The sequence below is a fragment of the Juglans regia genome, chromosome 11 (genome assembly GCF_001411555.2).
Source record: "Juglans regia cultivar Chandler chromosome 11, Walnut 2.0, whole genome shotgun sequence".
Classification (NCBI taxonomy): Eukaryota; Viridiplantae; Streptophyta; class Magnoliopsida; order Fagales; family Juglandaceae; genus Juglans; species Juglans regia.
In genome coordinates this window covers 21,095,525-21,109,752 of record NC_049911.1, presented here as the reverse complement: position 1 = coordinate 21,109,752, position 14,228 = coordinate 21,095,525, and the positions used below count along the sequence as shown (strand labels likewise).

The 14,228-nt window shown below is 36.5% G+C and overlaps 2 protein-coding genes across 2 annotated transcripts; one reads left to right on the top strand and one right to left on the bottom strand.

The window, feature by feature from the left end:
- Window positions 1-5,686: 5,686 nt before the first annotated feature.
- LOC109017912 lies at window positions 5,687-6,515 on the bottom strand. Its single transcript, XM_019000096.1, has 3 exons — window positions 6,462-6,515; window positions 5,837-6,344; window positions 5,687-5,715 (listed from the first exon to the last, which is right to left on the bottom strand). The coding sequence occupies exons 1-3, from the start codon at window positions 6,513-6,515 to the stop codon at window positions 5,687-5,689; spliced, it is 591 nt and encodes a 196-aa protein (XP_018855641.1).
- A 1,145-nt stretch (window positions 6,516-7,660) lies between these two features.
- LOC109018640 (protein LIFEGUARD 2) lies at window positions 7,661-9,747 on the top strand. The gene is made up of 4 exons (XM_019000784.2): window positions 7,661-8,073; window positions 8,198-8,311; window positions 9,040-9,197; window positions 9,346-9,747. The coding sequence occupies exons 1-4, from the start codon at window positions 7,821-7,823 to the stop codon at window positions 9,547-9,549; spliced, it is 729 nt and encodes a 242-aa protein (XP_018856329.1). The 5' UTR covers window positions 7,661-7,820; the 3' UTR covers window positions 9,550-9,747.
- Window positions 9,748-14,228: the final 4,481 nt, after the last annotated feature.

Here is a 14,228-nt window from a genome sequence, read left to right as displayed (position 1 = left end):
CACCCCTAATAATAATTATATAAAAAAGTTGAAAATAAAAAATAAAAAAATATTTTATTCTTGAGTGATGTTAAAAAAAAAATATTATTGAAAGTTCTGAAAATTGCTTGGCCCCTGTCATTTACCAAACACACCTTAGGGCAGGTTTGGGACACAAGACAAAATACAAAATTATCATCTCATCTCATCTCATCATTACACCTTTTTCAAATCCACATACAAAATATAATAAACAATTCAACTTTTTCAAATTCCAATACACATTTTTCAAATTCTAAAATAATAATAATATTAAAACATAATATTTTAAATTTCAAAACAAAATATAAAATTCTCATCTCACCCCCTAAACCTGTCTTAATCTTTTTGATTTTTGAACAAAAGAATAATTTCACTTTAAAAAGAGAAAGAAAAGAAATCTAATAATTCTTTTGAAACAGAACACTTATTAACTTTATAATATTAAAGCAAAAGTGGTTTAATTTGTTCTTTAAATTACTATTCGCTTCTTATTCATTACTTCTTTTTTTTTTAATTATTGAGAAATGTCGCTTCTCATACTGACACACTCAATTTTATAATACCTATTCCTCTAATGCAATATAGTCTATATAGTCAGAGATTAGAAAGAGTCTGCTACGTTCACCGAGGATTCTCCTCACCGAACATGTAATTTTTTTTTTCAATACATTTTTTTAAACTCTTTAAATATTAATGTATTAAAAATATTCTTTAATCAATAAATAAAAATAAAAATATATTTTTTTTTGTATAAATAATATTTTCCTTTTAGAAAAAGCAAGAAGAGTGCTGTTTGAATAATAAACGAAATGATATAATTTTAGATAAAAATTAAAAGTTGAATACAATATTATTAAAATATTATTTTTTAATATTATTATTTTTTTAAAATTTAAAAAGTTGAATTATTTATTATATTTTATGTAAAAATTTAAAAAAATTATAATAATGAGATAAAATATTTTCACTATCTAAATGGGGCTTAATCACTTTTTTAATATTTTTCTTTTTATATTTATTCTGCACTAGGCATTTAAGATTGCATTTTTGGAGTGAGATATGATGAGAATTTTATAAATAGTAGTATGAATAAAGTTTGTGAATAGTAGTGAGATAATTTAAGTTAAATATTTTTTAAATTTTGGAAATGAGAAAAAAAAAAGTTGAATAAAAAATAATATAAAGTTAAAATATTATAATAATATAATTTTATAATATTATTTTTGTTTGAGAATTTGAAAAAGTTAGAATTGTTTTTTATTTTTTATTTGAGAGTTTGATAAAATTTTAATGATTAATTTGAAAAAATTGTGATGATTAGTTTGAAAATTTTATATTTAAATTATGTTTAAAAATAAGATAAAATGAGAATAAATAAGAAGTTTGCATTTCAACCCCAAACCTGCCATAAATGAGTAATAAATTAGAAATGTCCGCGCTTCTGTCGCTTTTTTATAGGCCTAAGTCACATCCTGTAGCTTGGTCCTCGCTTCTCCGAGGGAAGATGGAGACACTATTCTTCACTGTGCCATTGCTGGAGCTGTTTTGACGAGTAAAATAGTCTTCAGCAATGGCACAACGAAGAGTAGCATCACCATCCTCGCTTCCTCTGGGAATATTCATTGCCATTCTCGGTGCCACTGATTTCGTGAAGACGAAGGACGGCTTCCTTTCTACAATGGAGCGCTGCCAATAAAAAGAAAAGGATCTCACAGCCCTGATCATTACGAGCTCCCACCAACTATGAATCAACTTCCGCAATGCATCGACACATTTCACATTATTGATGAAACATGATCGAGAGCTTCTTTGCCTAGCTGTTTGATCGGAATTAAATTAATTGCGCCAGGACTTCGAGATCTTTCTTCTTTGCAAGTGGAGACAGCCATGCGTAGTAAAGCTGTGTCTCCCGAGTTGTTGATCATCTTGAACTCCTGAGGCTGCAGTTCCTGAACAACTTTTTCAAGTAGATATCATAGCTAGATCTCTAGATTCGCTCTGTGGTGGATGCCATTTTGTTTCCTCATGATCCTCCCATCGTTGGAACGAGGAAGGCCAGACAAAATGGATAGATAGGATCAGGTGGTGATACAGGGATTTATAGATATAGATTGATCTATATATAGTAGAAAGGAGTCCTGCACTACCGCACCAACACATAAGAACAGAGACAAGCGCAAGCACGTACACCCATCAAAAGAAAAGCATATTCCACGTCATCTATTTGTTGCTTGCAGAGTAAGAGATACTTGTCTTCAAGCTCAAACCATTGTACCAAAAACGCATCTCCAATCCCAATGCAGACATCATATAAAGAAAAAGGGCAAAAGAATACAGCTCAGTACTTTGCTTGTTCCCACAAGACTTGTGATTTGGGCCAAGTATTTTCTCATTTCCATGCTTTTCACCTAGTTTAAACACACAGAGAACGTAGAATATTGGATCTACTTTAAAGTTGGATGGTAATCGTATCTTTTATTTTCTGTTGTTTCGTCGGCTCTATTGCTTAACCACTCGGGTGGGTCCTTACTGTTCATTTCCTGGTCGGTTCGTGGCTGAAAATTACAAATCTAAAAAGCATTAGTTCTTGAAAAAAAGTATTATGTCGTCAGTTTTGTTCCAGAAATCCACTCAAAAGGAGTTGGGAAATCCCGAACGAAATTTCAAGGAAAAGAGAAATAAAGAAGATTGATTGTCGCCTTTATTCAACATTTTGTTTTTGCTTAGTTTTTGGGTTTTACGCAGATTTTACTTTAGAAATGTTTAGTTTACAAATATATTTCGTAAAAGTAAATTAATAAACTGTTGTGATACATTAAATTTTAAAACTTTTTTATTATGTAAAATAGATCTAATATCTCACATTTAAGCAAGTCAGTTTGTGAATGTTAAGGATAAAGAATCCTCATGGAATCAGTCTGCCATACAAGAGGAGAGAATAGCAGCAGAATGGCAATATGCAGCAGGACCACAACAGTGTCAGAAGACTATAGAAGCACACAGTAGAGCACTAGAGAATATTCGAGTAACAAGAAATGCAATCTAGAAGGACAGATGACAAGTGATCCGAAATTCATGGAATAAAATTGTTGTAACTTCTTCTATATAATCAGATTGTAAAGTCATTTACAATGTGTGGAGAGGAAAATTGGCAGGAATATGGTTTGGAGGTATTTATTTCAGACTTGTGACAAACAACTTGTGTGCATGATCTTCCATAATTCAATATGGTATCAGAGCCCCATAAGACTCGAGTCTACATTTTTTTTTTTTACTTATTCCTTCCAACCTGCATCTTCAATGGGACCCAGACTCCTCTGAATTTCATCATCAACTACCCATCCCACCACTGTCAATCCTAACATACTCAACTCGGCAAACCGTTTCATCACCATCAAATTACCCATAGACAATTACCTGCTATGGAAGGCTCAAATGCATGCCTTCTTTGAAAGGTCACCAACTCTTTCACCATGTGGATGGCTCGACTAAAATGCCTCCCCCCATGGTTGATGGAGCTGAAAATCCTGCTCATGCAAAATGGGTTCTGGTAGACCAACTTATTATCTCTGCATTAAATTGTTCTTTATCTGAGCAAGTCCTCGCATAGGTCCTTGATTGCTCAACCTCTCGTGAGGTCTGGTCCCTTCTTCAAAGTCTCTTTGCAGCACAATCTAGTGCTCATATAATGCAAATTTAATATCAACTTGCCACATTAAAGAAAGGCCCTGAATCCATTACGAATTACTTTCACAAAGCCAAAGCGTTGGCTGCTTCTATGGGAGCTGCTGGACAACCCCTATCTCCCTCTGAGTTTTCAGTATACCTCCTTGCGGGTCTTGGCATAGATTATGACTCCCTTGTGACCTCTCTTACAACCAAAGCTGACCCTCTCTCTCCTCACCAAATATACAGCTTCCTCTTCAATCATGAGTCATGCCTAGCTCACCAAACACACACTCTTCTCAGTGGTAACCCATTATCAGCAAACCTCACCACCACTATAAACTCTACTTCCTCTTCTTCTCCTTCGTAACAAATAACTCATCGTGGCAGAGGTGCACGCAACTTTCAGGGTCGACGTGGCCGTGGTCCGTCTCATTCATTCTCTAACAGATCAGACCAACGCCCCTTGTGTCAAGTATGCAATAAACCTGGGCATTCAGCTCTTAATTGTAATCACCGATTCAACCATAGTTACCAAGCATCTCCCCCTTATCCTTTTCAGCCAACCTGACCACCACTGCCCCTTCCTCACCTCACCTTCATTCGTGGTTTCCTGACACAGCGACAACTACCCATTTTACACCTGATCTCAATAATCTCAACTTGGATTCTATATCTTTTCAGGGCTCTGATCAAGTAAGCATTGGAGATGGCTCCACCATGCCGATTCAGCACACGAGATTTGCCCACCTTCATACCTCCTCTGGCAACTTCTTACTCTCTCTACTTTTGCATGTTCCTTCTCTTACTAGAAATTTACTCTCAGTCCGCCACTTCTGTGAAGATAGTCATGTATATTTTGAATTTCATTCCACTTCTTTTTTTGTGAAGGATTATCACACTCGGGTGGTTCTAGAGACGGATTGTATGTCTTGGCTGCTGATTCCACAAGCTCCACCTCTAACTCCGGTTCTCTTCAAGCATATATTGGTGAGCGCACCTCACTGATCACTGGCACCAACCATCTACCACCATTACCAACCTCATCCTTAGGCGTTTTCAGCTTCCAGTGAACAATAAACCTGTCCAGCCGTGTTCTGCATACTTTCAATCTAAATTACATGCTCTTCTGCACCCTTCTTCACCCTCTAAGTCAGCAAGCATTTGAGTTAATTTTCCTAGATGTATGGGTTCCAACCCCAATGTTATCTTCAAATGGTTGTAAATTTTACTTCTCTATTATAGATGATCACACAAAATATATCTGGTTGTTTCCAATTCAGTCCAAATCTGATGTGTCTTCCTTTTTTCTTACTTTTATTCAGTTTATTCACAACTATTTTTCATCTAAAATCAAAGCTGTCAAATCTAACTTTGGTTGAATTTAGACCTCTTCAAAAAATTCTTCATGCTCATGGGATTATTCACCACATTACTTGTCCATATTCATATGCTTAAAATGAGACAATTGAGCGAAGTCATAAGCACATAATTGAAACAGGTCTTTCACTGCTTGCTCATTCTTCCATGCATTTCAAATATTGGTTAGAGGCTTTTCAAACCTCGATTTTTTTTTTTTTATCAATAGAATGTCTACTCAAGTTTTACAAAACATATCCCCTTTTTAAACTTTATTTCAAAAATTTACAGATTACAAATTTTTTTGTGTTTTTGGAACTGTATGTTAGCCCAATTTATGTCCATTTAATAAACATAAAATAGACATTCGATCCAATTTTTGTGTCTTCATGAGCTATAGCCCAAATCATAAGGGATATATTTGTCTTCATCCATTCTTGGGCCAGACCTTCTTTTTTTTTTTAAAAAAAAAAAGACGGAACCTCAATTTTATTGATTGTCTTCACTTGTGGCAGAGGAAAATCATGGTTACAAACACGACACCTAGGAGGTACATAAAAGCTAAATCTAGGAAAAGAGAACCCAGACATCAAAACCAGTATAACCATATAGAGTACACAGCCTTAAGAAGATACATAACCTACATCCGAACAAGCCAAAGAGGGGAACCTGCAAAAAGCCAAGTACACAAGAACAAAGAGACGCAAATAACGAGAGAGCAATGAGAGACAAGCAAATAACGCAAAACAAACCTGACACGAAGCTTATGATATCCTTAGGTAGGGCATACCCAATTTGTCCTTGCGGAGAAGACTCCTCAACAGGCTAGGCAGCATGTGAATATCAGACCAATCAGAGTTCAAACCTTCAGCCCCACACTTAGCTAGAAAGTCAGCCACAATATTACCTTCACGAAAAATGTGATTCACTGTATACTCCAGGCTATTAAGATGTTCTTGTAACTCCACCCAGAAGTCTTCTAAATACCAAATGGGACTCTTATTTTTTACAATCCAGTTGACCACCAGTTGAGAGTCATTCTCTATTTGAACACGATAAAATCCAAGCGCATAACATCTGCGAATACCTTCCACTAAGCTGTTGAGTTCTGTAAAATTATTGGTATCCAAACCCAAGGGAACAGAGTAAGCCAGAAGTAATCTACCATCCTCATCCCGAATAACACCCCTAGCACCAGATGTACCAGGGTTCCTGAAACTACTACTATCGGTATTGAGTTTTACCCAGCCCTGAAGGGGCCGGTGCCATTTTACCACTCGGACCCTCTTGGGCCGGACCTATATTTACATATTCAACATAAATAACATATTTAATAGTTTGATTATCACGTCTGAGTACAAGATAACTGAGCAACATCAAATCTGAGTGCCACCACAGCTGCATTTGTTAATTACTCCATTCATGTCTGGCCAGATGATGAGCATCAGCATTAGAAAGTCATTCACCATGCTGTATCTTGCAATTCCTAAAGTCTTGTATTAATAGTTTGATTTCAGCAATAACAGTTCTCATAACTGTAAAAAGAATATGCTTCATAATTAACTTGCTCAACCAAATGTTTGCAATCACTTTTAATCATCTATTAAAGTGTTTACATGATATAATTTAATTTAAAAAATCAATTTTAAAATTTAAATGTTATAAATTAAATCTTATCATTTAAAATATGTAAATGGATAATGATAGCTAAAATTACACAAGATAAATAAAATTGAATTAATACTAAATCACAAATCAGAAGAGAATAAAAACATATTATTATTTAAATTACTGTCATGAGGACCGATCCATTTTTTCTCTATCATCTCTCTCCCCAGGAAGAAGCCAGATGTCCCGCTACATATCTAATCTACCCAAAATTGGGGTGGAGGGTCAGCTCCTCTGTCTTCCCATCCCAGAGAAAAGATGCATTTAACTCTTGTATTGCTCCTAGAATATTCTCCGAATGGTCGTTTTTGAAATTGGAATGGAATAGTTTTTTTTTTTTCTATTACTATCTCAAGAAAGATTAAAGGTTGTGTTTGTATAGAAAAAATTTAATTGTAAGCAATTTTACATATTAATATATACATTCATTCAATATAATTAGTCAGAAAATAAATTTTATTAAAAATAATACTAATTTAAATTTAAAATATAAATATAACAATATTAATATACAGATTGATATATAAATTTATTTATACATTATCAAATTCGTTTAAATAAATAATTCAAATGAAATCAGATATTTTGTATATCCAAACCTACCAAAAATTTAGTCATTTTATATATTGCAAATATCTTATTAAAAAACTTAGTAAAAGGTCCCGAAAGAAGTTGGGGGTGGAAAGGAATATATATTTATATATATATATATATATATATATATATATATATATAAATATATATAATCTCTTGCAAGGAGAGCATCGGCAAATGTAACGTCATCCTTCCCCTCCCGTAAAAGGCTTCTTGCAAAGACGGCTCTGGAACTTTTGGGTTCCTTCGCTTCTCATCCCAAATCACAGTCCACGTGTCACTCTCTCCTCGTACCCCCACGTGGGTGCGAGATTCATCGTTAATTTTCTTATTTTCCTCAAAAAAAAAAAGAAACCCCCGCTCTTTATAATCCCCTTCCGCCCCACCTACCCTTCTCCAATTCTTGAGACCCGACGTTCCGGAGAATCTCACACGGGAAAGCACTCGATTTGATTTTGAATTCTGGTGTTCTTTTGTTTCCTGGGAAATTGTTGATTTGTTAAGCGAAGAAGATGTGGGGCCTGCCTTACCGGAAGACTGATGACTTGGAGGCCGGAGCGAGGCCTCTCTACCCAGTGATGCTGGAGAGTCCGGAGCTCCGGTGGGCCTTCATCCGCAAAATTTACTCGATCATCACCATCCAACTGCTCGCCACCATCGCCGTCGCCGCCGTGGTCGTTTCGATTCATCCGATCGCATACTTCTTCGTCAGCACTGGGGCCGGTCTCGCTCTCTACATCGTTGTCATCATCTTGCCCTTCCTCGGTATGTTATTACTTATGCTTTCCAAGATTACTCTCCTTTTTTTTTCTGTAAGTAATTGATTGTGTTCTGCTATCGTAAATTTTGTTGTTTTGATATCGTTTGTGATTGTGGGGGAATGTGGCAGTATTGTGTCCGTTGTTCTACTACCACCAGAAGCATCCGCTGAATTACCTCCTCCTCGGAATTTTCACCGTTTCTCTTGCTTTTGTGGTTGGATTGACTTGTGCATTTACGAGTGGTAAGAGATTCAATCTCATTTTCCAAGTTGACAGTGCTATAATTTGTTTAGGAATCGTAAAAACCTTGCTTTCGGATATGGGCTTTCTTTGTTTACGTTATGCTTCTTATCCATTTAGATTTCTGGGTAGTTACTGACATAGGGTCTGCCACATTAACTTGCTAATACTGGCTTAGGATCCTTCGCTTGTATTTGGGTCTTTAAAACGAACTTTTGGGTTGGAATTCTAATCAAGTAAAAGAGGAATGTCCTATGGTTTAGAAAGGCAGGAAGGGCACCTTTGCAAACACAGAAAGCGATAAATTACGGAGAAACTTCTTAGTTGGTTTTTGAGTAGTTGCTTTATTTTTTTTATTTTTCATGGTTGTTGTTAGCATACGTGCATGTATAAGCTGCAATACTCGTGTTAGAGATTAGTATAAAGTAGATGAGGCTCTTCAATATGAGCGATTGCTGCATGTTATGACATATTCCCTGTAAGGAATTTTCCTCCTGTAAGATTGGCATCTAGCTTAGCGTATGGGGTATGAGTTCTTTTACCTTACTTTTAGGTCAGTGTTTAAGTACACTGTTTACTGATTCTAGTCTTAAAAAATTCAAAACACAAATATTTCTTTATGTTAGTTGATGCACTACCACATCCGTAGTACAGGTTTGCAAATAGATTTTTTCTATGCAGCATTTTTTTTTTCTGAGCTTGTGATGTTTGTTTCTTCCACCGGGAACAGGGAAGGTTATTTTGGAATCCGTCATTCTGACGGCTGTTGTAGTTGTGAGTCTCACTCTCTACACATTCTGGGCGGCAAGGAGGGGCCATGATTTCAACTTTCTTGGCCCCTTCTTGTTTGGTGCTGTGCTTGTTCTCATGGTGTACGCAATGATTCAGGTATGCTGAATCGCTTATTTTGATCATTTACAACTGCAGGTCGAACTTGTATTTGTTGCTTTAATAAAAATAGAAAAAAGAAAACTTTGTATTTGTTGCAGATTTGGGTTTGCTAACTGTGGATTGACATTTCTATATATGGTTGCAGATTTTTTTTCCGCTTGGTAGGATTTCCGTGACGATATATGGATGCTTAGCATCGCTCATATTTTGTGGTTACATAATTTACGACACTGATAATTTGATCAAACGGTTCTCCTATGATGATTACATCTGGGCTGCAGTCTCCTTGTATTTGGATATCATCAACCTCTTCCTCTCGATTCTAACTATTTTCAGGGCTACCGATTGATGGAAGAGGATCTTTGCTGGATCTCTGTATTCTTCTGCTTATATTTTTTAGGATCAAAGAACAAAATTCTTGTTAGAATGTTTTATTTTTCTCCTTTTCATCTGCATGACCGAGTGTCATCAATGCTGTAACTGTAAGCTTCACTCATTCTGTAATTATGCTGATAAATAGGTGATTTATAGTTTGGTTCTGTTCCCTTAAACTGTTCTTGAGAATACGTCAACATTATTTTGGATTCGAGTCCAGATGATTAGACAGAACCAAGGGAAACGATGCCAGTGGCCCCGGCTGGTTTTTTATTTTGAATATTTTCTAACTAAATTATTTTTTTATGGAACTATTATATATAATTGAAAAAATGGCCCCATCAATATTATTAATTATAATTCATCTTCATATAGTTGGTAAAATGCTAAAAATATTCAACACATTTAATCTTCAATATATTGTATGAAAAATAATTAGAATTGGTCTAGCGTATGTTAAGAAACAATTTTCCTTAATTACTTTTCTTAAAAAAATTCTCAAATTACTAGTTTTGTTTTGGTTTTACTGATGGGAAATCTTTAGGACTGGTCGGGCTGGTATTAGGAAAATAATAGCTTGCCAATCACATAGAGATATGTAAGCCTTCCACCACAATTATCCTAAAGCAACACTACACTAGAAAAGGGCAAGCTCTTCTATATGATTTTAGCCCCTTACCCCTTGCACCCGAAGGCACCCCCAACTGATTTCAACCCAAAGGAATCGCACCCGAAGGAACCCCCAACTATGTCGGCGGAACTCTCAACGAATCGCACCCCCTTGGTTGAAGCTCAACCCAAAGGAACTCCCCCACAAATCGCACGTGAAAGCTCAACCCATTGACATCAGTGTCGGCCCCCTTCAGAACCCCCTTTTGTCGAAGCTCAACCCCCCCTTTGCAGTAGTAATAACCATTTCTAGTAGGCCCTTTGACCAACTCTAAATTCAATTTTGCTTGGAATGTAAATTACTCGTGTAAACTGCTTGGAATGTAAACTGTTTGGACTCTTTGGGATCAATAGATCATTAGGACTTACTTGGTCTATTGGCAAATTGATTGTGGCTGTAATATTAATTATTGGTTGCATTTTATGGTGTAAGAAATGTTGTTTTTGCATCTCTCCTCATCTATTCAGAAACACTTCATAAAAGTTATGCAAGAGAGGGGCAGCGAGGAAGAGAGAGGCAGAGAGGGGCAGTGCGAGAAAGAGAGGAGCAGTGCGAGAAAGAGAGGAGCGGTGCGAGGAAGAGAGCGTCGGACTGAGATGCTCGCAGTGGCATTGGACTGAGGGCGGTGCAAAGGGATGCAGTGAGGAAGAGAGGGGCAGAGAGGGGCGGGCGGTGCAAATGAGAAGGCAAATAGCATACGTACGACCGTGATTCTCTGTGGTGGAGCGTATTTGTCTTGCAGTGTATTTTCTTACGTGGAGTTAACTGAATAGAAGGCTGCTTTTGTGGGTTTTCCAGCCCAACCGCTGGGAAGCGTTTCCCTTTACTGATTGTTGCTTAATGTAGTTAGATTAGGTTGGTTTGGATAGTAGATTAGGCTGGTTTGGATGGTAAAGTGATCTCACATATTCTATGAATAATAGTAAAAAAGTAATGATAAAATATTAAATAATAGTGAATAGTAATAGTAAAAAATAGGTAAAAAGTAATGATAAAAAATATGAATAGTAGTGGAAACTCTACTACTTTTTTTTTTTTTTTTTTAATTTTTTTATAAGATAAGAACACTTTTATTCATCAATCCAAACATTACAAAGATAAATCAACCCAAATAGCTTGGGATATACAATTTGGAATAGAATCCCACCAAAGTGCTACATCATCAAAATGCCATGCAAATTTAGCCAAAGCATGTGTTACACCATTTGTTTCACGACTTCTATGTTTAATAGACCAATTAAAGTGACTATTGAGTAGAGTCTTGATTTCTTGAACAATGCTACCCCACAGAGTTGATGAACATCCATCCTTGGTCAGTTCTTCTACAACAAGCAGTGCATCACTTTTAATTTGTAACTCAACAAGGCCTAAGGAAATGCACAATTGCAACCCTCTCAAAATAGCAAGTAACTCAATCTCCATTGGATCAACATGAGCATTTTCTAGTTTACTAGCAACAAAAATCACTTGGCCTTTATCATCTCTTAAGACCACACCAATACCAGATCTACATTGATCATTAAATGTTGCTCCATCCACATTAAACTTTAAAACACCTACGGGAGGTGGTTGCCAACAACATCTATACTTTTGTCTTTGCTTTTTTGCCTTTGCCAGTTCATTATGTTCCTAATATAAAGACAAAGCATACTCTATGAATTGATCTAGTGACAAGATTCTCTCATCAAACATCTTTTGATTACGCCTATACCATAGTCCCCATGCCATCAGAAATAGTTTCTCTAACTACCTTGCAGTTTTTCTTCTGATTACAATGTGAACTAATTGTAAGAAGTCCAACCTGTGAGTTAAGTCTTTGAGAGAAGGAAAAGCACTAGGTCCAACTATCTCTAATTAGAGAGCAGTAAACCAATACATGGTTTAAGTCCTCTTCTTTTTGACACCAATGACAGCTTGCATCAGCAAGAACCTTTCCAGCCTTAAGCTTTTGAAGTGTAGGGAGAATATTTTTGCATGCCCTAGCAAAAACTCTTACTCGATGAGGTATATGTAGTTTCCATAGCTTCTTCCATAACAATTTCTGTTTTGCAGCACTTGAACTCTCAGCCATCTGTCTATTTTGTTCCACAGAAAGGAAAAAATTATAAGCACTTTTAACATTATACTTCCCACTTTTCTCATGGTCCCAAACAAGTGTATCAGGTATATTCTCAAAGGGTAATTTGATACTAAGCACCTCATTTGCCTCCCTCACTGGTAACAAACTCCTCACCTTTTCAATATCTCAACATCTGATATTATCCTTCATTAGAGAAGCCGTTATATTCTCCATCTCAGAATCTGTATCATTAGCAATTGCAGTAGGAACAAGAACAACTTGGAAGCCAGAAATCAGTCCAAATGTTAATAGACATGCCATTCCTTACACGCTACCTGCAACCATTAAGTAAACTGTTTTTAGCTTCCTAGATTCCTCTCCAAACATAGGAAGGGGCACTACCTAATTTAGAATCTTGAAAACTAGATATAGGGAAGTATCTAGCCTTAAAGATCTTATGAAGTAGAGTGGTTTCATCTTTCTTAATCCTCCAACCCTGCTTTGCTAAAAGGGCCATATTGAAAATCTGCAAGTTCTTGAAGCCCATACGACCACTTTGCTTTGACTCAAACATTTTCTTCCAGCAAACCCAACACATCTTCCTTTGTTCTCTTTTCTGTCCCCACCAAAAATTAGCCATCAAATCCTCCAATTTAGAACACAAGGACTTTGGAACAGCTCATAGTATAGGTGGGTATTGAGAGTACCACTGCTTTTAACAAAACTTATTTCCCTCATTGAGATAGTATACTTGTCCTTAGTGAGGAGTTCCAAGAAGATTTTGCATGGAAAAAGGAAAAGACACATAAGAAAAGGAATAGACACATGGGAAAAGGGAAAGGAGCATGGGGAACACGCACCCACATCCTACACGCCACTTTCCACTTGGCAAGCATGCACAAGTCTACAAGGCTCAAACCTAGAGTTAGGATTTATCAAATGAAAATTTTGCCCTAGAGATTCATTGAATCTGGACCATATGGGGAAGCATGCCCAATGAGCCTCTTAGAATTTCGAATTTTGACAAGATACCACGACACTTGTCACTCATGCAGAGGATCTTTTGGATTTCTCAAAGAGAGACAATGGAGGGGTTTTGACACATGGCACCAATGCAAGAATATTCTTAGATTTCCTAAGAAAGTGAAGAGGATTTTGAATTTCCAAGAAGCCACGCCACTTGGCAAGATTATTCTTTTGAAGAATATTTTTGTGTTCCTTATAGCTTAGCCTAGTGTGCCACTTCTTCTACTTGCATTAGGAAATGTGCCACTTGTCCCACATGCATCAGAAAAGGCCATCCACTTGGCAATAGTTGAAGCAAGAAGAAAGAGAGTTTGGGCTATTTTTAGTATAAAAACACCCATTTATCTTCTGATTTGAGGGTTTACATGAAATTCTCGCACTATTCTCTTTTTTTCCTCTCTATTCACGTACACACCCAAAGCTCTAGCTACACCGCATTTGAATCAACAGCTTAACACACTACAATGGTAAAAACCGAGAGTTGTTGGTTAGAACAGTGCAAACCGAGCCTCTTCTTCAAGATTTTCCACTTGGTGAGTAATCTTTCTCTGTATATTTTCTTAATAGATGTTAGAAGGTTGTGTTAGTGTTCTAGTGAAAGCTTTTTCTAAATAGAAAGAAGTCATTTTATGGTGTCTTTGGTGACCATGGGTCTCGGATGACAAAAGGGCATTTGGTGTTGTTAGACGAGTACATTTAGATGACTTGTTTTGTTGCGATATATTGCATATTACTAGTATACATAGGTGCATTGCATCTTATATGTCATGTACGAGTGGTTTGTAGCATTGTGTTGCATGTCCCAGCGTTTCAGTCACCATCAAATCCCAAGTGGGGGCTGGGGGCGCCACATTGAGAATGCTTGATATTTTCCTCTTCCAACCATTGGTGGCAAACC

What these genes read in the sequence shown, in the direction of transcription:
- LOC109017912 (XM_019000096.1), bottom strand. Translation starts at nt 6,515, where the DNA reads ATGGTGAATGACTTTCTAATGCTGATGCTCATCATCTGGCCAGACATG. An exon ending in TCTGGCCAGACATGAATGGA is followed by an intron (nt 6,345 to 6,461) that starts GTAATTAACAAA and finishes ATGTAAATATAG; the next exon opens with GTCCGGCCCAAGAGGGTCCG. An exon ending in TCTCCGCAAGGACAAATTGG is followed by an intron (nt 5,716 to 5,836) that starts GTATGCCCTACC and finishes GGCTTTTTGCAG; the next exon opens with GTTCCCCTCTTTGGCTTGTT.
- LOC109018640 (XM_019000784.2), top strand. Translation starts at nt 7,821, where the DNA reads ATGTGGGGCCTGCCTTACCGGAAGACTGATGACTTGGAGGCCGGAGCG. An exon ending in GACTTGTGCATTTACGAGTG is followed by an intron (nt 8,312 to 9,039) that starts GTAAGAGATTCA and finishes CACCGGGAACAG; the next exon opens with GGAAGGTTATTTTGGAATCC. An exon ending in TGGTGTACGCAATGATTCAG is followed by an intron (nt 9,198 to 9,345) that starts GTATGCTGAATC and finishes ATATGGTTGCAG; the next exon opens with ATTTTTTTTCCGCTTGGTAG.